The 24,137-nt window shown below is 43.1% G+C and overlaps 1 protein-coding gene across 3 annotated transcripts; it reads right to left on the bottom strand.

The window, feature by feature from the left end:
• Positions 1–138: 138 nt before the first annotated feature.
• Positions 139–23,615, bottom strand: LOC124010856 (choline transporter-like protein 1). 3 transcript variants are annotated; one of them, XM_046323586.1, is made up of 16 exons: positions 23,444–23,612; positions 21,648–21,737; positions 20,374–20,516; positions 14,703–14,839; positions 13,412–13,505; positions 12,749–12,918; positions 11,836–11,925; positions 11,472–11,629; positions 10,881–11,067; positions 10,457–10,625; positions 8,450–8,606; positions 7,588–7,671; positions 7,332–7,469; positions 6,480–6,716; positions 4,289–4,390; positions 139–3,099 (listed from the first exon to the last, which is right to left on the bottom strand). In XM_046323586.1, the coding sequence occupies exons 1-16, from the start codon at positions 23,558–23,560 to the stop codon at positions 3,076–3,078; spliced, it is 2,097 nt and encodes a 698-aa protein (XP_046179542.1). In that variant the 5' UTR covers positions 23,561–23,612; the 3' UTR covers positions 139–3,075. The 3 variants fall into 3 exon arrangements, with proteins under 3 accessions (XP_046179542.1, XP_046179540.1, XP_046179541.1); XM_046323584.1 differs by having other exon boundaries at positions 139–4,390; positions 23,444–23,615; XM_046323585.1 differs by lacking the exon at positions 23,444–23,612 and adding an exon at positions 22,488–22,810 and having other exon boundaries at positions 139–4,390.
• Between the last annotated feature and the right edge of the window lie 522 nt (positions 23,616–24,137).

Raw genomic sequence — 24,137 nt, 5'->3', positions numbered from 1 at the left:
TAGAAGAGTAGAGGCTGTTATAGCAGCATATTAATTAATGCCCATGATTTTGGAATGAGATGTTCGACGAGCAGGTGTTCACATACGACATGGCCAAAAGTATATGTGTACAGTACCATTAAGACAGTGAACGACAAGTGTACATTTTCCAATTTATTACCTTTATCTTTAACAAATATACATAAATAATAAATATAAAAATCAAACATTGTCCAATGTTAAACAACCTTACCGCAGAGAAGTAGCTAAAAGCTAGTGTTACCAGACAATTAAACTGATGTGTTGCCTATTCTTAACAGTATCTGTTTCTAGGAATTGTCCATTCCTGTGTGACAAGAATAGACGCGCAGTTTGTTTCCAAGAACGAAGAAGAGGTTGACTCATCTCGAAAAACAGTGGCTTTGTTGCTGAGTAAAGCTATTGTTCTATCAGTAAAGTCAGTGTTAAGTCACGTGGATCTAATGCCGTAATATTCACACCCAACATATTGATGGCCCGCTCTAAAAAGGGAGCGAGAATAAAACCGGGACGGAAAACATGCAGGATGTTTATGGTCCATCGTTTTGAGTAACTACTGGCTTTAACAATACTGGCTCTTCCAAGTAGTAGGGCTTTCCTACGCGCGGCAATAGAAGCTGGCAAATCAAGCATCGTGTCTCCGCTGTTGGCGGAGCAGCTTGCTTTACAGGCGAATTTAAAAAAAATTGAAAGAAAAATAAACCAGAACTGAAAATGAACACACCATCAGTGTTCCCCCATTTTGCACAACAACGTCTCTGTCCAAGTTGTCAGTGTTTGAGTTTCCTATTGTGTGCGTCGACTGGTCGAGTTTGGCAAACAGAACAGCGTGGGTTATGACTGGTAGTGCCTGATGTAATGTGTCCCTAGGGCATACGTTTTGTCTTCTATAATGGACACATACCCTGATAATTGCAGAGTTATCAGTAGTATGTCCTGTGTCATAAGTGGATTCATTGATTGCTCACTTGGGAAAGTTCTGTCCTCTGAAAAAGCTCTAAATTGTACTGACTGACCAAGCTAGACATTTAACTATTTTAAAACAGATATCTTAAATTGATCTGTGTTGAAATGAATACCACCTGTGGTATTCAATTCTTAACATGCTTTGCGCATTAGATTTCTGTGGCAAGGACAATTCGGTTTGACCTTTACATGCATGCTCTTAATATTTCCTGGGCAATACCCAGAGAAAAGCTTACCAAAATACTTTAGTTTTCCTATCTTGAAACATTGTTTTTGTGAAGGACGGCTGGCGCTTGTTCGCTCACACGAGGCTGAAAATGAAAGGTTGTGTGAACAGTCACAGCCACCTCTCCTTTCAACAACATTGAAAATATCCACCAGGATCACTTCATTTCAGAATACTATTCAGGTCTTGTCAACACATTATTAAACTCCCATTACAAAATAACGGCATATATCATAATGTGCAATTCATACCATTCTGAACCCCTTCACATAAACAAAATAGGTAGCATTTTCTGACTTATATTAATCAATCAAAAAAAAGGGGGGGAGACAGTTGTTCTTCAGTCGTGTCGATGGATTCAGTGCTCTGGGTATCAAATACACAAATCTACTGCAAAAAGAAGAGGGGACTTTAAGGCTTACAGCACTTCTACCCCCATTATTCACTTATGGGAGTCACATTACTAACCAATAACATAGTGGGCGCAGCCTATGGAACCGGTTAAGGCAAAGTGCGAGTTTGTGTCCCCCTCACCTAACATCACAGAGATGCTATCACTATGCCAGGACCGTTTGTCTTGAAAAACTGTAGTGCAAGTAGGAAGACATTTTTGTAGTGGTAAATACTGACGGTGTTGCGTTATTGCTTGAGGGCTACAAAGTCTGAGTTTGCTTTCTACTGAGACGTCCCACAACAGTGGAAGAGGACTCCAATTAGGTCAAATGTCCATCGATCCAAATAAAGACTGACTGGTTTGATGAATAAACCAAGTGAAGACTAGGGCACAATTGGTTGAGTTCTAAGAAAAGCAACAGACTTTGCAGCCTTCTGGATTGTTCTGTTAATGTCATGTCCAATTCAAAGAAATGAGCCCTTAGTACCTAGTAGGTACACTAGTGAAGTGTAGCATAGCCAGATCAGGGCCAAACATAAAGACAATTCAGAGTATGCTATTCTGTTCCTCTGAAATAGACTACATTTTCTTTGTATCATGTTTATTTAGACCTGTAGGCTATATTAAATAGATGTATACTTTTTTTAAATGTTGATGTTCCAAAGGACTGCATCAGTGGCTTGTAGGCTATGTGGAAGCCAGGAGATGCTAAACATGTTCATGTTAATTAACGGTCAATTACCATGAGACCAGCTGACAATTTCATGACCGCCGCAGCCCTAGTCCCAACACCTAGAAACTTCTCATGGTCCCTTGTATATCTAAGAAGAAGTGTCTAGGTATAAGGGGGATACACTTCCAATCGGCAGTAACTTTGTCTCCGAGTCCCTCCAGACCATGGGAACTAGAAGTAGTCTTCCCCCTGCTGTTACACACAGATGTATGATCGCTTCCTCTGTTTCTGTACATCCCAAAAATGTAAGAAAAATAATCAATCACAGCCAGCCTTGGGGGGGTGGGACCTTTCAGAAGTATGCTGCAATCTGGTAAAAATACACCTACATTAAAAACAACTTTTATATGGCGCACAATTCAAATGCAAACGTGAGTCTAACGTACTTAAGTTTCAGTGGTTGATTAAAAACACACATCTAAGTGCTATATCATTGCATGACAAATGTCCAACCCAAAGTGTTTCAATACATTTTAGTACTGTGTTCGACTAGATGGCAATCATTTTTTTAGTCTTATAAAAAAGGACATCACTACGAAAAATGCATCAGCCTTTTAAAATATGCAGGGCTTCAATATAAAGTGCTTCATTACATAGTGTTTTTTTTTGTTGTTTTTTTTACAGTTTCTTATTAAAATATTGTATTCCCTGGAGTGAAACCATAGTAAACATGTTACACATTGGTAAAAATAAACATTTTGGAATGTCTTTTTAAAAAGTTCCATTAGTTGATTTTGGTCAAGCTGAACTTGTTCCTGGAGCCTGGAAAGCAAAGTTATTCAAGTGTTATTACTCCATTCACAGTATCGCATGCAGTCTTTAAAAAAATATGGAATGGGTGAAAAAAAGGGTTAGATCCATTTCCAAAATAATTTTTTAAAAATGGACACCATGCAGTGGAATGGTGAGGGGGTAAGGGGTTCCATCTTGTGCCCTGAAGGCTGGACATTCAGAGGAGGGCTGAGGGAAACACCTGTGTATCCTTGTGTAAAAGCTGAATTGCTGCTGTTATCAACACTGATTGTGCATTATGACAAATACACATAGCTTATTACTTTAAACTATTGGGGGAGATACTACCTCTATAACTACCAAATTACAATATTAATTTTACCCATAATGCTAGCTGAGTGTATCTATGAGATAAGGAAAGGCCAAATCTACAAGTAAACAGAGTTGGCAACTTCAGTAGCTCCTAACAGCTGTCTAAATAATTCTGGCAGGAAATCCAGTAGCACGGTACATTAGACAGGAAATATGAGTCATACATCTATCTCCCCATGGGTCCCTTTTAGCATTGCAGAATAAAAACTGTCCTCGTTGTTGCTCACTGCTGTTTACTTTGGGGGGGCGGACTGTTCATTTCATACGGTTCCTTTGTGTTCCATCCCCCCTCCCATCTTTCTAAGCTGACAGCTGATTATCTGCACTACCAGACATGTCCTTCTCTACCAAAAAGCACCATGGAGATGAAAAGGCAGCAAAAAACAAACAAAATGTACACTTCAGGTTCAAGATAGCCAGGAGATGACAGGCGAGAAAAAAAATGAAAGGGATTGAATAGTTAGTAGTGATGAGGGTGAGGGGGATGCCGTGGTTGTGCATTAGATAGCATGCGTTAGCTAGCATGAGAAGAAGACGGTTTAGTTGGCTTCGGTTGTGGCTGAGGCACGACAGCGGGGGAGGGTTTCTGGAGCAGCGTGGCGAAGAGGAAGAGTGTGGAGGTGGGCAGGTAGACGAAGAAGAAGAGGACCATGTCCTCAGTCAGGCAGAGGATCAAGGGGACCACGGTACTTTGCTCCCCCAGGGCCCAGTCCACCAGCACCCCTGCTAGGAGGTAATACACATGGAACTCCTGCAGCTCCTCCCACTCTCCCCCGCCTCCATCCAAGCCCCAGCCCACCGCCTCAGTTTCTCCGCCCAAGTCGCTGCCCCCTCCGCTCTCACTCACCATGGGCTTCATCTCCGCCCCCTCCACCGACACCACCTCAGTGGGCCGGCTCCGCCCTCGCTCCGCCACCCGCTCCAGCTTCCTGCTGTTTTCCACAAACTCCTGCAGGGGGTAATGGAAAGCAATGTCACAGACCATGTGCGGAAACGCACCCGTGTCGGTTAATTTACCATAGGAATGCATTTCCTACGTCATTAAACCACAGAATCCTTGGTACTTCAGTTTCAAAGCAAAAACCTATATTCCTAATGAGTGCCACATAAGTTGCGTATTGCAGCTTATATCATCCTAAACCTAACATTTCTAACTGGCCTATTTAAAAAAATATATATCTGCTCAAAAAAATAAAGGGAACACTTAAACAACACAATGTAACTCCAAGTCAATCACACATCTGTGAAATCAAACTGTCCACTTAGGAAGCAACACTGATTGACAATAAATTTCACATGCTGTTGTGCAAATGGAATAGACAACAGGTGGAAATTATAGGCAATTAGCAAGACACCCCAATAAAGGAGTGGTTCTGCAGGCGGTGACCAGACCACTTCTCAGTTCCGATGCTTCCTGGCTGATGTTTTGGTCACTTTTGAATGCTGGCGGTGCTTTCATTCTAGTGGTAGCATGAGACGGAGTCTACAACCCACACAAGTGGCTCAGGTAGTGCAGCTCATCCAGGATGGAACATCAAAGCGAGCTGTGTCAAGAAGGCTTGCTGTGTCTGTCAGCGTAGTGTCCAGAGCACGGAGGTGCTACCAGGAGCCAGGCCAGTACATCAGGAGACGTGGAGGAGGCCGTAGGAAGGCAACAACCCAGCTGCAGGACCGCTACCACCTCCTTTGTGCAAGGAGGAGCACTGCCAGAGCCCTGCAAAATGACCTCCAGCAGGCCACAAATGTGCGTGTCTGCTCAAACGGTCAGAAACAGACTCCATGAGGGTGGTATGAGGGCCCGACAACCACAGGTGGGGGTTGTGCTTACAGCCCAACACCGTGCAGGACGTTTGGCAAATTCACCACTGGTGCCCTGTGCTCTTCACAGATGAAAGCAGGTTCACACTGAGCACATGTGACAGACGTGACAGTCTGGAGACGCTGTGGAGAACGTTCTGCTGCCTGTAACATCCTCCAGCATGACCGGTTTGGCGGTGGGTCAGTCATGGTGTGGGGTGGCATTTCTTTGGGGGGGGGGTCGCACAGCCCTCCATGTGCTCGCCAGAGGTAGCCTGACTGCCATTAGGTACCGAAATGAGATCCTCAGACCCCTTGTGAGACCATATGCTGGTGCGGTTGGCCCTGGGTTCCTCCGAATGAAAGACAATGCTAGACCTCATGTGGCTGGAGTGTGTCAGCAGTTCCTGCAAGAGGAAGGCATTGATGCTATGGCCTGGCCCGCCCGTTCCCCAGACCTGAATCCAATTGAGCACATCATGTCTCGCTCCATCCACCAACGCCACGTTGCACCGCAGACTGTCCATTGATAATTTTTTACGTGATTTTGTTGTCAGCACACTCAACTATATAAAGAAAAAAAGTATTGAATTCATTCAGATCTAGGATGTGTTATTTTAGTGTTCCCATATATATATATATATATATATAAGAGCGACTGCCGAGTCCCAAACAAAGAATATTTTCAATTTCCTTTCAGCTTCTACATTTTTAAACATCCATCCAGAAAACTCCAGTCAAGAAGGCTCCCTTCTGATTTCTCCCACTACCTCTCATTAAATGTTCAAGGTTGTGTGCTACATGAAACAAGCCACTTTGCATATTTTGTGAGTTTCTTTCCCCCCTGATATGCCTGACAAGTGTGCTGACAGCTCTCCCAAAAGAAGAGCATAAGGTTACAGAAAAAAATAATTCAATGCCACATTTTGAATACATGTTCATCCCTGGATGATTTTGAGTTGTAGGATAAATGGAGCATCCAAAGATGCATGTAGTGAGGGGGAAGATAAATATTTTAAAAAGTGTGTTCAACAACTCAAATGAACAGTAGGACTCCACAACACTATAAAAAACATTTTGCATTGATAAACCTGACATGGACCAAAAATGGCTGAATACCGTTCTACTGTCATGAGAAGTGCTCAATAAACAAAACCACACTCCTACATACATGTGCAAATAGATAAATATATATATATTTTTAAATCCCACCAGTATACCATATCTTCGCGTAAGCTTACCATCAGGGCTTTGTCCATGTAGAACTCTCTGCCCGGTGTGCCGTCATTGTATTTGGTGTCGATGGCGAAGCAGAGGAAGAGCACGTCCACCACAATCTCGAACATGGACAGGAAGCAGTGGGCCACCAGGAAGGCAAAGAGGCAGACGATGATGAGGGGAAGGACCCACTCTGCATAGTCCCGCTGGTAGTTAAGCAGCAGTACACCGGCGAACGCTGTTGACGTCACGATCAGGATCTGACCGCACACACACACAGAAAATATGCATCAGTGACATGATAATGACGACTGACTGCATTAGTTACATCCTGCATTAATACAAAAGTCAACCCCATTTTAAATATTGAAACAGCTTCATTCTTAAATAGCCCATTGTAAAGGGGGACTCCCGAGTGGCACAGCGGTCTTAGGCACTGCATCGTAGTGGCGTCACTACAGACCCAGGTTCATTCCCAGGCTGTGTCACAATCGGGAGTCCCATAGGGCTGCACACAATTGACCCAGCATCATCCGGGTTAGGGGAGAGTTTGGCTGGGAGCTTTACTTGGCTCATTGCACTCTAGCAACTCCTTGTGGAGGGCCAGGTGCGTGTAGGCTGACCTCGGTCGTCAGTTGAACGAGTTTCCTCCGACACATTGGTGCGGCTGGCTTCCGGGTTAAGTGAGCGGGTGTTAAGCACGATTTGGCAGGTCATGTTTCAGAGGAGGCATGACTCGACCTTTGCCTCCCCAAACCCGTTGGGGAGTTGTAGCGATGAGACAAGACTGAAAATGGGGGTAAAAATTCCATTGTAAGTATAGGGATGAATGTCCACTACTCTGAATCCCTACATTATCCCAGCAGCCCCCTCACCTTGCCAAGGAAAAGGACAAAGTCTCCAACAGCGTTGATGGCCGCAACCCTTAGAGCGTTCTCCACCAGGATCACAAAGGCATCGCGCGCCGACGTACAGAAACTGGTACTGTTGATGGCTGTCGCCGCGTACGCATTCTACACACGGAGAGAGAGAGAGACTACAGTCACTACAGCGAACAAGCTGGATACAAAACATCTCTTCATCCATCATTATTTACAATGATCCAATTAGGGGGAAAGAAAGAGCGCCTACCTGATTCAAATAGTTGAGGCACTTCTCCAAACACCATAGGCAGCAGATACAGGTCTTCAACATGCAGCGAGCACATGCATTTTCCTGTGTGAGAGAGAGGTATCCGAGGTGCACTACTTAAAAAAAAAATAGATAAATACATTCGAAAAATGTTCCCCGCAAAGCTCCAAATCTTGGTTGTCTTACATCTCAATGCCAAACCAAAAGAGAAGCAGACAGACCCAAAGTCAGATTGCCATGCCGAACTTTGCAGCTCTCTTTCAGAGCATCACTCAGGTAAAGTTACCTCCCCTCTCAGAGCTCTAATGTTAATTTATCCCTTCAATTCAGTGTGCTGCAGGGTGTCTCTCCATTGATCAAGTCAATGAACAACACTTGGGGCGTAACAACAAAACAGCAGGCTAAGGACAAGACACTAGCTTACGTCAACCACCAAGGAGAATAAAGCAAAATACCTAGTCATTGTGTCTCATTTATGATCCAAACCAACAACCCTAAAAATCGCCAGCACCGTACCAAACCCAAACAGCTCTCTGAACCTAAAATACAGTTTAACTCTGCATAGGACTTTACAATAAAAATGTTCCCTCTATTTCCTTCTGTAAACTGTCCTAAACGGATCAACCGAAGATAGGCTTCATAAGTCATTATAGCCGATGCCATGTCACAACTGATGTGACACCACGGTCATGTTGGCATCGACTGCAATTTCAATCGATTGTTGACAAGCCAAAAAGCTAGCCTTGATTAGCTTGCACATCACTCAGGACAGCATTTTATTATTCTCTATACAATCAAATGAGAGACAGAAGGACAGCGGGAGATGGAAGAGAGAAAGAAGAGCGTAAACTGTGTGCGTTACCTTGCCCTTGAGCTGGTTGTGGACGTACATGAGGAAGAGGCGTGGGATCTTGACCAGGGTGATAATGAAGGAGCCCTTGGCCACAGTGCCCAGGTGGTACCTCATCAGCCTCAACGATGACGACAGGATGGGCGTCACCGGCAGCTTGTTCTTGTCCCTGAAATGGGGGAGGGGGGTAGAGGGAGAGAGAATACCATAAACCACCCTAGTCACCACTGACTTCTCCAAGGCCTTTGATTGACAAAAAAAAAACACCAACCCGTGGCCATTGGACTGGGTGTCAGACCTGCCCCCTCACAGTGTGGTTCTGCCGTTTTGTGACCGGCCGCAAACAGGTACACTACCGAGACAGCCTGTCAGACTGGTAGGAGCTGACAGAATGGGCCCTTCTCATCTTCCTTACGGTCATTGACTGTGCGTCCCTGGGTCATCAACAGTAGGTGGAAATATGTTGGCGATCTAAAATCTGGTCCACACGTGCACAACAGGTTACCTCAGCAGGCCCTGAACAAATTCGACACGTGGGCTCATTCAAGCAGAACGTCACTGAACCCTGCCAAGTGCAAGGTCCTATCAGTGTCCTTCACAAGAAATCCACCTCTCCGGATCGAGGGCCAGAAGCCCAGTGTGTGATAGCATGAACATTTTACAGGGGAACAGTACAGAAGGTCTTACAATGGAGCGAGCAGGTTGCTACTATTATAATGAAAAAACAACGTTCTCCTTCGACGCCTTAAGGTTCCATGTGCCACAGGAAGATCTGGTGAGCATTTACACAGGCTACATGCGCCACATCCTGGAGTATGCTGACCCTGCTTGGCACAGCTCACTGACCCAAACCCACTCTGATGACCTGGAGTCATTCAGCAGATGCTCTTATCCAAAGAGACTTACATTCAGCAGCTACTCTTTCTGGGGTGTGCATAAGATGTACAAATACATGACAAGTACAGAACAGTTATAGACAAGAACAAAATATATTACATTAAATTAAAAATAGGAGCTATACACAAAACATTAAGACCACCTGCTCATTCCATGACAGACGGAGCAGGTGAAAGCTACGATCCCTTATTGATGACACTTCAAATCAGTGTAGATGATAAACAAAAAAATGTAAGTGCCTTTGAACGGGAAACGGTCGGTGCCGAGCGCAATTGTTTGTGTCAGAACTGCAACGCTGCTGGGCTTTTCACGCTCAACAGTGTCCCGTGCATTTCAAGAATGGTCCACCACCCAAAGAACTTGACAACTGTTGGAAGCATTGGAGTCCACATGAGCCAGTATCCCTGTTAAACGCTTTCGACACCTTGTAGAGTCCATGCCCCGACAAATTGAGGCTGTTCTGAGGGCTAAAGGGGAAGGCACTACTGCCTTCCCCTTTTGTGTAATTAGTTACAAAACAATAGAAATTAAATTGACTACTGCTGTTGTTTGTCTGGCATCCAATAGTCCATTATCAGCTCTGTTGACCATGACAGCATTTTGCAGAGAAAAATTGGTTGAGGTACAGTATACTATTTAGGCTCAGAATGACGTGGCCCATTGTTTACCTGGCAACAACCACAAGAGCATTTCAAAGAGTGGTCAGTCAAAGTGAGCTCATATGAATATAATCTCCCTGCTCTTTCAGGCTTTTTGATAGCTAGAGAAATGAAAGGGTACAATTTCTTCAATTCTGAGCATTTTAATAGTGTTAAAATATGATGTTTGGTCATTCTATTTTTACTTGGACTGTGCAGGACCTTTAAGAATGCACGACATTGACGTTTTTACGCTTATTTTTTTATTGCTCTTATCCATTAATATTTTGTATGCTCATGAATTTCAGTTTGTATTAACTACTAGGAGTGTAAGAAAAACAATCTTCAAAAAATAAATTAAGATAAATTGAATGAACAATAAAACAATAAAATCAAATATTGTTACTAAGCATGATTATAGCCGATATCCTATCAAATAAACATACATTTGTACATAAATTATGAAAACACTTCTGAACCAGACCTTGTGAAGTAGTACGTGACCACAGCCCCAGCTACAGTCATCTGCTGGCAGGCCAGGATGAACTCACTGATCCAGATGAGGCCCACAGCGTGGTACCACGTCATGTACTGCAGAGGCCCAGTCAGCCGGAACTCTGTCAGACCAGTCTCCTCGTTCTGGACCGGATTCCCTGAGGGGTACATGTCAGACTCAGTCTAGTGGTCGGGACTAGTTTGGAAAAGTTCCTCAATAAGGCCAACCCAGTGAACTGAACCCTACTAGTGCAGTGTCCTGTTGGAATGAATCACTTACCTATGTAAAGAGGTTTTCCCTCTCTCCTGTTTTCATTCCCCTTCCCTCTCCTATGTATACCTCCCTTTTTCACTTCAAGCACATTTAAAAGAGGACCAATGCCCCTTTCCCCGTCCCGGACACCCTCCCTCACCGGTGGTCCCGAGGAAGAGCAGCACCAGACTCCAGTAGAACCAGAAGAGGAGCAGGGCCAGGAAGGTGCAGAAGGGCTGCAGGGTGAGCAGCGGCAGGTGGATGAACACCTTGCCAGCCACGTGGAACAGGGCGATGGTCAGCGCCACACGCTTCCTCATGAACAGCATCAGCAGGAGAAGGATCACCTGAAGAGAGTGAATCAGAGGATGAGACAACAGAAGAGAGGAAGGGGATAATCAAGCAGACTATCAGAGGTAGAAAGAGAGGGAGAGAGATGAGGGAAAGGGATGCAAGTGAATGAAGAGAAAAGAGCAAGGTGGAACATGGGAAGACAAGAGACCGGAAGACAAAGGATGAGAGAGCTAAAACAAATGGAATACGGCCAAGAGGAGAGAGAGAAAGGAAGGTGAGAGTCAACAAGGAGAAGGAAAAATAAATAATAATAAAATAAAAAAGTGGGCAGTGCCAGGAGTTTGAGATTAAAGCAGCACTAGACATTCATCCCAAAATGTCCCAACACTCCACCCACAACATACAACACTTGGTGGCCCACAGTCTCCCTTTCACCCCAAACACTAACTGTACTCACTGTGAATACGGTGGCAGCGATGGCATACACCAGCAGCACCTGGGCATTGTCCCTGGACATCTCAGCTTCCTCCTTAGCATCTTCAGTCTCTTTAGATAGGGTCTTGTTGACAGTTAACCGGTAGTCTATGTACATCCACCACAGGATGCTTGTGCCCGCTACAGAAAAACAGACTGCTTTTAAGCTGCTGCATCATTGACAGATTGAACAGCTAGCTGCACACTGCTAAATGCAAAGAGGAACAGCCAAGAATTATCATAGAATGACTGTTAATTGCAAAACTATGTCATTGTTTTCAGATCTCCTTGATTGATCAAAACCCTGGCCAGGAAGTAAGCCCAGGAGAGACAGGAAGTGAGCTCACCCAGAGACCCCAGGACTACCGTGGCAGTGAAGATCCAGACCAGCACAGCAGAGATGTAGCGGATGATCACCATCAGGATCATGGAGAGCACTGCAGCACAACACAGGAAAAACAGCACTTAAACTAACCTTTAAAAAGACAGATCTAGTATCAGCTAACCCTGCCCTCGGCCTCAACCCTACCCCCCCAAAAAAAATCAAAACGGATCATGAATAAGCACTCAGGAGTTCCCCAAGTAAGGATCAGCTAACAATATTCAAATCCGTCTCCTTCATTGGAAGGATACAAAAAAAACACAAAAAAATGGCCTTGAATCGACACATAGGAGAACTTTGTCCAACCCTAACCCACATGTACTCTGAAGGTGTCAGCTTCAACTCCCAAATGGACAAGTTCATGGCTCCCATGGCATGCCCTTTACCTCAAGCCTTCTTCCTCTCATTCCAAAGAGGGCCTACAGTCTCAAGGGAGAATCAAAAATATGATGACATTGCTGTATTTTCCGCCCAGCACTGTGTTTCTCCACCGTCCATGTCTGACCTACAGTAACTGCCTGTGTACTGACACATCATACCGATATGGAGGAATCAGCAGAACGCACTAGAGCAGGACAGATGGTTCCTATGCAGGCCTATTCTTACTGGCTCACATTAGGGAAGGCTCAGAGACTAGTGGGCCACAGAAATACAATGAAGAGTCAGGTTATTCACTCTCACTGGGTTCAGAGATGGAGGCCCTGTCCAGAAACAACCCGTATCCCCTTGCCCTGGCTCTCCATCTGAAATAATTGGATAGGAATGGCAGTAGCTCTACCTTAACCCCGATTGGTGGAGATGTCACCATATCACTTATACCTATCCAGCCTCCCCCTGAGATACTGCTGACAACAAACGCCTGCAAATGAGGTCATCACCTAGTGCCAGCAGGCAGAGGCCCACGATGATCACCTTGCTGGCCATCACACCAGCGATCAGCCTGTGCAGCACGCTGTTGTCACTCACAAACGTCACCACAGCCTCAGCAAACTTGGCATAGCAGGAGATGTCCACCGGCGTGCAGCGGTTAAACACCGGGAGAGATTTGCTGTGGGATGGAGCGAAGTAGAGGTCAAATGTCACATGACCTGGGAGTTTCTCTAAAACAATCTCTGATCTACATGACTGGTTAAGTGAAAGTCCTTTTAATGGGTCTGAATGAGAAGAGGAACGGAAGCGGTCTAAGACTATTGAAATAAGTGATAGGGGAAAATAACCAATCAGTTAAATAAAATCTATTGATACTTTGAATCCAAGTATTGATGTAGTTTTTTTGTTCCGCTATGTAGCGTTAGCTAGCACTAGTGATCTGTACCGGCATCAAAACTCTGGTATTTTTCATCCTATTGCTTGTTCTCCACCTTTTTAATTAGAGTACTTATTTCCATGACTGATCAAAACTAATTTTCTTATGCTCTCTCATCTCTCTGTAGCAGACATATAGTGAACAATATGTTTGGAACATTAAATCTCAGTATATATAGAATAGTGAAAAATCGCATTACACATTGAAATGCACCCCTAATGTTAAGTCTTCCTACCTTGGTGGAACTGGAAGTTTGGGACATTTGTCAAACCTCTCTGGAAGGCTGGGATATTTGTGGCCGGCTAGCTCGTAGGAGCACAGCTCCGACCCTGAGTGAAAGAGAGACAAATATTATTTTTAAGTGCAGCCATAAAAACACACCAAGCAACACAAGGATCATTAAATGAAATTCAAACTCCCCAAAAGTGATCAAAGTTATTGCACAATATCGTGTCTAGACCAAAATATCCTGATCCAGATTCCATAATTTCCCCTTTATGCAACTGAGCAGGTTATGCATAATGACGGATGAAATCACATTTCCTCAATCTCATTAACGGTGTTATGCTCACCTCCCCGGGAATTCAGAAACAGCCAGTCGAATCGGAACACAAGACCCCTTCAGACAGCAAAGTTACATAAACCTAGTCCAGTCTATCGTGGGGGCATACATGGAGTGTGTGTGTCACGATAAGTATATACAGTACTGGCAGTAGACACACAAGCCTAGCTGAAGGACAGGCTAGGATGGCACAAACAATAGAACCCATACAGCAACGGGTGGAATTATCCTTAATGGTGCCTTTGTTAATCTAGTTCTCTCTCCACGTGTGCCAAGGTGCCCCCACTGTGCCAGACCGTGTGTGTGTGTGTGTGTGTGTGTGTGTGTGTGTGTGTGTGTGTGTGTGTGTGTGTGTGTGTGTGTGTGTGTGTGTGTGTGTGTGTGTGTGTGTGTGTGTGTGTGTGTGTGTGTGTGTGTGTGTGTGTGTGTGTGAATGAAAGGAAAGTATTAAGGGGTCGATGGCACACAGGGTCACGGGCATGTCACTGTTTGTGGAAAGTGTTTGTCGTTCCATAGGATGGCAGTGAGTCACTGTCAATGACGTGATGGATGGTTGCAGTAAAGATGACCTAGTAGCCTTCTGTTGATTGGGGAAGAGAAACACCAGCTCCTCATACCACTCTTTCCTAATGGGACAGTCTTGAGTTGATTGTATGCCTTCTCATTAAAGATTTGTGGTGCTAAAAAAAAAAAAACATATGGATGTGTGAGATTGTGATGACTAAAAGAAATTCCATTTGTATCAAATCATGACATGCCCGCTACCGACAAGCAGATTTTCAAAATCAATACCTTGCATGTGTTGGGTTCCACAGCAAGACCAATAGAGTTACTGAGAGGAATAGAGAATCAGTGAATGGTTCAATATGCTGTCAGTCTTTATGCTTTTGTGTGGTTTGACGGTAGAAAAGCGTAACGCTGACAGTGTTCACTCCGTTTCACTTGGGGCCCCCACTTTACCCACCGTTGTGCACGGCAAACCGCTTGAGGTCCTGGTACGTCTTCAGCTCTTCATCAGGGCACACAGACACACACAGGGCCATGGACTTGATCTTCCTCTGCACTATGTCAATGTTACACGGGTCCAGGAAGAACACGTATCTAAAGACATAAAAAAAAAAAAAAGACAGACAGACATGTTCTTTATCAACACCTACATAAGGAATGAGTAACAAATGATGTGAGAATATCAGCAATTTGTTTATCTGATCTTTATCAATAAAATCCATTTCCCTCATCACCAACGTGAGGAATGAGTCACGAGAAAGAAGGGAATGTAAAAATGTGGGCATGGGAATGTGATATTGAGAGAGGAAAACAAAAGCCACAAAATGACCTGAAAGTCCTGAAGCCTACACCTCCCCTCAATGTCCTGTTCGTTTTGGGGACAAAGCAAAGCACAATGCCTCCACAATACCTTATTCACCGAGAAATGATAAAAAAATGGCACGAGACAAGAGAGCCGTTGGCTGCTGATGCTGTTGGAACTGGTCCATGGGACTTGGCAAGTGGAACAGATAGAAAGGAACAAGGACATTTTTATAAGAGAATCCTTCACTGTAGTCCATCTATCTGGTGCTTTTATACACTATGCGGTGGGCACCTCACCTGCCCGCCCACACACACACCCACACTTGCAGGAGCAATTGTCCTGGGTGTTGCACACAAAAGCTGAAAATGAACAAAATATACGTAGACAAACATTACAATGCTGGGAGAATGAAGTCAGTAGTGTCTACATTGGTGAAGCTCAGTCTATGTCTAGGCCGGTGTAATTACACTGGTCCAGACAAATGTCTCGGTCAGGCTAAAGTGAACGTAGTCCAAATGAACTGTTCTGGTGATTCATAAGCTGGCTCAGTGGTTTGCACTGCACGCATGCTGGTTGAAAGGAAGACCGATATGAAAATCAAGTCATACTGGATTGATCAGAATATTCGAGGGCAGTTTGACTTTGAGGTCAGTTCTTCCTAACAGCTAAAAGTTAGGATCGGACTTGGATCAACTGATCCTGGATCATCAACCAGCAGCAATGGCCAGAAGAATAGACCTACAGCATTGTATTGTTTACGTTTGGCCCCTGTCTTGTGAATGAAGAGCTGCTTAACAGTATTAGCCAAATAAACCCTGACCAGTAATCCCTTAAGCTCTGACTTTGTTGTCACTAATGATCGCATTATGTGACACTAGCCTATGCCTCACATAGGTAGGTCATGTAAAAGGTTGCTGAGGGCAGGACTGAATACAGCACTGAACACAACCTCAACTGGGCCTACATTTAACCACCCCACCGATGATGCTAGACTTTTTTTTTTTGCCCACGGAATGGCAGAAACTGGCAGACAAACCATGTCTGACTACCACCAAGAAAGTAATACTTTATAGACCAATGCTGTGTTATTTTGTCTAATGACATGAAGAGAAGATCTACCAACAGATTATGAAGTGAGGAGGGGAAGCACAGAGCACGACCGAGAGAGTGAGAGAAACAGGACTGACAGCTGTGTAGTCCTTAATTGAATCCCATGATAGCTGCATTCTCAGCGGAGTTCGGCATCAGGTGGTTGCGCTTGAGGCGAGTGCCGTCATTCAAAACTCACATCCTGTGCATCCGATAGGGCAAGTGTGTGTGTGTGTGAGTTCTCTCCTGGTTATCAACCTTATCAAATCCCAAACTGGCAAAATAGCCTTCTAATGAAACTCTTTACACACACACACACACACACACACACACACACACACACGCTGGGGCCAGCATTAATCCAGTGATCTCAGTCTACAGCGCCTGTCCATGTGTATGCACCCATCCTGGTATTCCTGTTCGAACCGGAAAATGCTATTTTAAAGCATGTAATACCAACTAAATAAATCTGACATAAAAATATGGACTGGAATCTAAGTTTGTTGTATTAGTCACAATTTAATCAACTCAAAGTTCTGTCAGTCACCACACCATTTCGTTGATGTAGCGCCGTGATAACCCGATTATTGTGGTGGCGAACAGGGAGCAGATTCTCAGCTAAACAAACAGAGAAAGAAACAGGCCTAGTAGCAGAGATTCAGTACCAAATCCCTGCAAATCTGACTAGCTAATCCCATGCACTCACTTTTGTTACTGTAACATCATGGAACAATATTGAAAATGTATATTGCTTCGAGTGTGTCGGCATAACGCACCATCCGCTTTTGTTAACAGTGAGAAGTTTATATGCCTCTACCAGTGCCACAAAGCTGCAGTACCTTTAGAATGTATTCACCACCCTGTACTTTTGGGGTCAACAATCAAGACAAATCAAGACAAAAATACTCGGTCAAAGTGGAAGAAAAATTCTGACATTTGTAGAATAATTGTATAATACACTAATATATCTTGATTAGATAAGCCCGAGTAAATACATGTTAGAATCACCTTTGGCAGCGATTACAGCTCTGAGTCTTTCTGGGTAAATATCGAAGGGCTTTCCACACCTGGATTGTACATTTGTCCATTATGGTTTTTCAAAATTCTTCAAGCGCTGTTAAATTGATTGTTGATCATTGCTAGGCAACCATTTTCATGTCTTGCCATAGATTTATTTTGTAAATTTAAAGACAAAACTGTAACTCTGCCACAAAGGAACATTCACAGTCTTCTTGATAAGCAATTCCAGTGTAGATTTGCCTTGTGTTTTAGGTTATTGTCCTGCTGAAAGGTGAATTCATCTCCCAGTGTCTGGTGGAAAGCAGACACAGGTTTTCCTCTAGGATTTTGCCTGTGCTTAGCTCCATTCTGTTTATTTATTATTTGTTTTTCATTGAAAAACTCTCCAGTCCTTAACAATTACAAGCATACCCATAGCATGATGCAACCACCACTATACTTCAAAATATGGAGAGTGGTACTCAGTAATGCATTTTCCCCAAACATAATGCTTTGTATCTTAATTGCTTTGCCACTTTTTTTTTGCAGCAGTACCTTGTTGCAAACAGGATGCATGTTTTGGAATATTTTTATTCTGTATAGACCTTCTACTTTTCACTGTCAATTAGGTTAGTATTGGGGAGTAACTACAATGTTGTAGAAATCTGTCGTTCCGCCCCTGAACAAGGCAGTTAACCCACTGTTCCTTGGCTGTCATTGAAAATAAGAATTTGTTCTTAACTGACTAGTTAAATAAAGTTCAAATGTAAAAAAATAAAAAATAAAAAAAAGTCTGCTTTTTTTTACCCAATACCCTTCTTTGCGAGGCATTGGAGAACCTCCCTGGTCTTTGTGGTTGAAATTCTCTGCTCAACTGAGGGACCTTACAGATAATTGTATGTGGGGTAGAGAGATGAGATGGTCATTCAAAATTTATGTTAAACACTATTGCACACAGTGAGTCCATGGAACTTGTGACTTGTTAAACATATTTTTACTCCTGAACTTCACGCTTGCCATACTAAAAGGGATCAAATACTTAGACTCAAGACATTTCAGCTCTTCATTTTTTATTAATTTGTAAAAAAATAAATATGTAAAACTGAATTCTACTTTGACATTATGGGATATTGTGTGTAGGCCAGTGACCAACAAAATCTACACCTAATCAATTTTAAAATCAGGCTGTAACAATAAAATGTGGAAAAAGTCAATGGGTGTGAATACTTTCTGAAGGCACTGTAGTTTGGAGATTTGTGAATGTGAAATGGACCTTTTCTTCAGTAACTACGTTGAGAGGTCGCTTGTAGTCTACACATGATAGTCAGCAATCCAATTCATAGAAGTTACACAACTAAGTGATGTTTTATAATGGAGACTTTACATTAAGTAGGCTAAATATGGTAGGCTGCTTGCATTGTGAAGACTGGTCTAATATATGAATGAAGCCAGAGAGTTGATATGTCCAATTCATGCAGCTTGTCACACCTGCATATCTTGTATTTTTGCATAAGTGCGACATACATTGTTATGTTACTGGTCCACGAGTCTCGTCATTATTTTTCCTCGAGAATTGGGAAGGAGCTTGGACGGGATGTCCCGGGATACCGGTCACCTGTATTCAACCCTAGTATGAGTGTCAGTCACATCAATAGGCCAACGTTGTCAAGGTGCTTTGATGAAGCATATCATTGTTGGCTAATGTGGTGATAATGGACCGGGGGAGCTGACCAGTGAGCCTGAAAAGGGTCATCAAGGGAAAAAGGATGTTGAATTTCTAAATAGTTCAGTCAATAAAGCCGCTATACATTTTTAAGGGCCTATCAATACACACACACACTATTACCCAGGACTAGATGTTTGAGGATGATTTCAAACTGGGCAGATAAGTGACTATCAAACTGGCATGTTAGTCACAGGGGTATCAATCAACGCAATAGCCATGAACAGCAAAGGGTCCAATATCCCTATAGCTATTAATTTCAAAATGGCCTTGCCCACAGGCATGTTTTTACACAACCCTACCACACAGATCAAGAGCACACTACAAGTGAAATCAGCTTACTCATTGTTGATACAACTCTCCACTTTAAAATGGAACCGAAGACAGTTCAGCACACAAATTAACTGTGTGGGTGTTGTGCTCAAGTCAGCCAGTTTGTGGATGTTCCAAAGGAAGAGGGAGCAGTGTCGTCATCACCCCCCACCCTGCAAACTGCCACTGCTGCTGAAAAAAACCTCCTTGGGGAAAACACTGGTGAGACCGCGCCAAGTGTTGCGGAGACAAGGCGGTGTTGGCACCAGCCGACAGCAGATACAGAGCCGTACACAACGATGTATGGAAAGAAAGCGAAAGAGAGAGAGATACAAATAAACAGAAATTGAGCAAAAGAGAGCGAGAAAGAAAAACAGATAGAGACAGAGACTCCCAGCCAATGATATCTGAAAGTGCTTGGGTGACAGGGTCCTCCTTGTGTCAGCCAGAACCCTCTCCTGAAACGTCTTCCTCCGGTCACTTACTAACAGTCAAACTGATACCAAGCCAATTTCGTTCTCCACACCCTATGATTAACGCTTCTGCATTTAGAATCTTTTAAGAACCTTAAACAACGCATAACATTCATAGACACATTAACATGGGTGTTCAATAGGAACTAGCATCATGCTTTCAAATGATGAACAATTCCATCTTCCATTAGTCTATCCGAACGTTAAGGGGAAAAACATCAAGCCAAGCGATTTCAAAGCCATTAATATCTCTTCAGTGGCACAACCAAAATAAATAAATGACCCTCTGCTGATGACTCACAGGTCTGTACTACTAGCCAAGCACTAAGCACACAGTCAATCCAAAGGGGGGATGTAATCAGCCTGCCATGCAGATGAAGTGGGCTGAAATACCTGTGTTCCCAGAGGATGGCGTGTGCAGTAAGTACATACAGTTCAGCGTGACAGAACGTCCTAATGCCTCTGCATATTTATTCAAGGTTTTATTTATGCTAGATTCCAATATGTCAGTGGTAAAATAATTTACATTTTGACATTTCTAACAGGGCAAAGCCATTTCTTAACATTTCTCAATAATGGCCTAATTCACCCTAACATTTGAATTTGTAAACAGAGTGGTGGGTTTTGAAAAGGCACTGCCACTGAGCTAAAAGAGTGAAAGTTGGGCGAGAAAAAGATAGGAGAGAGTGGAGTAAGATTGAAAGATGGGCAGGAAAGTAAGACTCACTTTTTGTCCGTCTGATCCAGTCCACTCAGTCTGACCCCTTCAATCTGCTCATTGCGCTGGCCGCAGGTGTTCCCGTAGCTGTCATATCCGAAGACCAGGCGGGCTGCGCCCCCTGTGGCAATGGTGAACCCAAAGATACTCCCCTGAAAGAAACATGAAATGCTGCAAATTCAATACACTTGTGTGTGCGTGACAGTGGAGTATGATTGTGTAAAAATTTATTGTTGACAGCTATAAAATGTAATGTACCATCCTGACTGTCTAACTGTGAAGCTTACGGATAGTGTAATGAAAAGCACCAACAGCCAAATCCTGCTGACCAAACTGTGTTTTTTAAAGTACACAGATTAAAATCACAGAAATTGAATTCTAATTAATTTGTCCATCTGTTACAACAGCTATTCTTATTCTACTCTCCAAACAACACACCAGACATTTTGGAAGAGGCACAGGGTCATCTGCCGTGCAGTGCCAGTGTCCCTGGAACTATTTAGGGTGTATTATGTATCTTGCTTGAAAGACAAAACAGTAGGCAATGGAAACAATCTGAAATAAATTCCTACTTTGCCCTCCTTCGCCAGGACCGGGATTTGAAACAGCCAATTTCCAGCTAACTGGCTACTGGTATCTAAAGCTACTCAGAAAAAAAAGCTTGAGTGGAAACATGGGCCATAACCTTGTTTTTGTGTGTGTGTGTTTTACAACATCATTCTTCAAGTCACTCTTTACTCAGTTGTAGATTCAAACAAAAAGTTATATTCACTCTAAGTATAGGCTAGTAGGCACATGCCGTAGGAAATATAAAATATACTGATATTCCTAAATAACAGGCTTACATCGATGAAAACCCCTACTGTATGTAACAAGAAACACGTCATTCCATGTCTGTAATAGATAGTGCTGCATGATGTTAGCCTGTGTTTACAACATAAGAACAGTGAAAATGAATGGTAAATTGATCTATTCAGATGAGTTTGTTTGTTTGTTTCAGAAATTTGAGCCATATGTCACCCATTTTCAAAAGTCAAAGTACTCTTCAAATTTACACTTCAGCAGGTGTTAATTGTCTGCATGCTTGTAGCAACCTGACACAGGTGACACTTGTCAGGCAATCAATCAGCTGGACATTTAAAAGAGTGTCATGACAAGTTAAACTACTTTCGTTTGTGAGCCTTGTATTTATTGTGTTTTAACCTATATATATATATATGTATGTTTTTAACATTGCTCTTTGTTTTCAACAGTCAAATGAATTGGTCGTACTGGCTACTTACCATTCCGACACAGAAAACAGTAAATAAAAGGAACCACGGCAAATCCGTGCAACTTCGATCCTCCAAGGGTTTCCATTCTCTCTTTGTCCTCTGGAAAACAACATACCAACACATCGGCAGAGCCACATTAGCAAATAGTCTATAGAAGTCTTTGTCAATTCAAATCGTGACAATGTAGGCAACACAAATATTATTTCACATATGCCACAAAAAAATGTCCCTCAATGGAACGCGCCCCTTCTAGCAGTCACCGTGAATGTCAAGTTCTGACTTCCTTTGTGTCCCCCCGTCCCCCCCCCCCCCCCCCGCAATTTCACTTTGACATCTAATTTTCATAGATAAAGGATATTTGTGGCCGACTGTAAATCAACGTTACACTTTGCTTTGAAAACAAACATTTAACCATACTCTCTCCTTCATTGTCGAGGCGCCGTTCAATAGCTTCAAATCTCGCACATTGCGAGAGGTGAGGTTTGTTTACAAGGCTAACGGTGCTCACGAGCTATTTATGGTATGCAAAACTGCTTTCAAACGGTAGCCTGTGCGAAATGTCGGTGGTAAATGCACTAGACAACTATAAGACAAATTATTGTCCCATTATAATGGAAGCTACAGCCTATAGCCTAATATTTAATTTTCGGATTCGATAATAATAGGGATTACACTAGCCTTCCCCGATGAACATAGCCTAGGCTTCTTATCTAATCTGACTGGGGTGGTGAGAATGGTCATTGGATGACAGCGGTCGCAACAATGTAGCCTAATCTCTGTTCCATTATGTTCAATTTGCAACATTAAAATAATTAATGCAACATGGGGTGGAGGAAATCGGTATCTTACCTCTGTACTACCGCAGCATCCCATTGCAGGACAGGGTTCGATTTTCGAATAGCTCAACGCTACAGCACAATAAAAACAATAACCCAAACTTGCAGGGAGTTAACGGTATTATGTTTACCCTGCATTAATTGTGTAGCGCCGATTTAAACGACTTATAGATTAGAAAGGCGACACAAATGGTATGTTCCATCCGAAATGCATACTAATATCGGTCTCCTTCCTCCAGGTATAAGGGATTAATACTTTAGGATTTATCGCACCACACTTCCTGGGGGATTGTGCAGGTGCAGCCGGAAAAGGAATGTAGAGTCCATTCATCTCATTGCGCCTGCGCATTTGGCACCCGACTAGATAACAGGAGGATGGCGGGACGTTGGGCGGAGCGCGCGATTTCCAAACGCGCCACTTTTGTCGTTTTATTACCCGCCTTCTGTCCATCCACTGTGACCACACATGATGACGCACTGGTACATAACAGGCAATAAGACATGATGAAAACTGGAGATGTTGTGGGCCTAAAAAGACATGATGCACATATTACAATTGTAAATGGTTGTAGAATAACTAAGTGGGCATGTTCCAATAAAAAAATGTGTCACGATTATCAAATTAAAATTAAGACAATGGAATAACAATTGCTGCTCATCTAATTCCAAATTGGCTACAGTGAACAGTAGCCTAATAAACCCATAGCATACACATGAGTCTAATACATTTATGCGTTTTTATCAGCGAAAAGATGATGCTCTAGCCTAAACTACTTGATCAATATTCTATCAACTGCCCATTTCGTTTTTGAAATATTAATTTGTTGACAAACTCATAATCATAATTAAATGAGTACTGTAGACATACCTATCTAATGTCTTTCAATCTGAAAAAATAACCACAAATCACTTTTCCCAAAACGTTTCCTCAAAAGTTCCCCACCAAGATATATTAAAGCTTTTCCTCACTCTCATACGGTATCCAGGACTTATCTGCATGCTGTAGTCTGTCCCCAAATACGGGTTATCCACCTTTTTCCTGGGTCTCCCTTGCTGAGACCCGCTTGTTGGTCTTCTCTGTTCCATCTTCTAGGCTGTGTACAGCAATGGCAGGGAGATGGCAGTCTGAGGGCAAAAAGGGGCCTTTGTTCCATTGTTTTCTGTTGTACCAGGGAGAGAGTGAGTAGTGTGTGAGTGTGGGTGGGTGCGCGAGCGCGTATGCGCGTGCACGTGGTGTTTTTATTTGTAAGGCTGAGTGAGTTGTGCATTATCAGCCTGTGGCAGGCACCCCTTTCTCAAATGTAGGGAGTGTAGAGGTGTGTGTGTCCTCATAACAAGTGAGTGCTTTGTTTTCCTTGTCCTTTTCTAATATCCTTCCATGTTTTAATCATCAACTATATGGCTACAATGCAGACGAAACATTTCTTAACAGATTAAGCGTTCTCTGTGTTTGTTTTAATGAAATGTCCATAATTTAAATAGATTAACGTGCAACATTTGATGAGTTAGCATTTTGTAGATGATTTCTCTTTGTACAGTACAGTGATGAAGTAGTTTAATTTCTTTCCATTTTCGTTTCCACCACTAGAGAGCAGACACACCTTGTGAAAAACAGTTGGAGGAGTCAGCAAAGTAGTAGGGTTACCCAATCCCAGCAGCAAAA

This window comes from Oncorhynchus gorbuscha, linkage group LG23 (genome assembly GCF_021184085.1).
Source record: "Oncorhynchus gorbuscha isolate QuinsamMale2020 ecotype Even-year linkage group LG23, OgorEven_v1.0, whole genome shotgun sequence".
NCBI classification, from domain to species: domain Eukaryota; kingdom Metazoa; phylum Chordata; class Actinopteri; order Salmoniformes; family Salmonidae; genus Oncorhynchus; species Oncorhynchus gorbuscha.
This window is presented reverse-complemented; position numbering and strand designations above follow the sequence as displayed.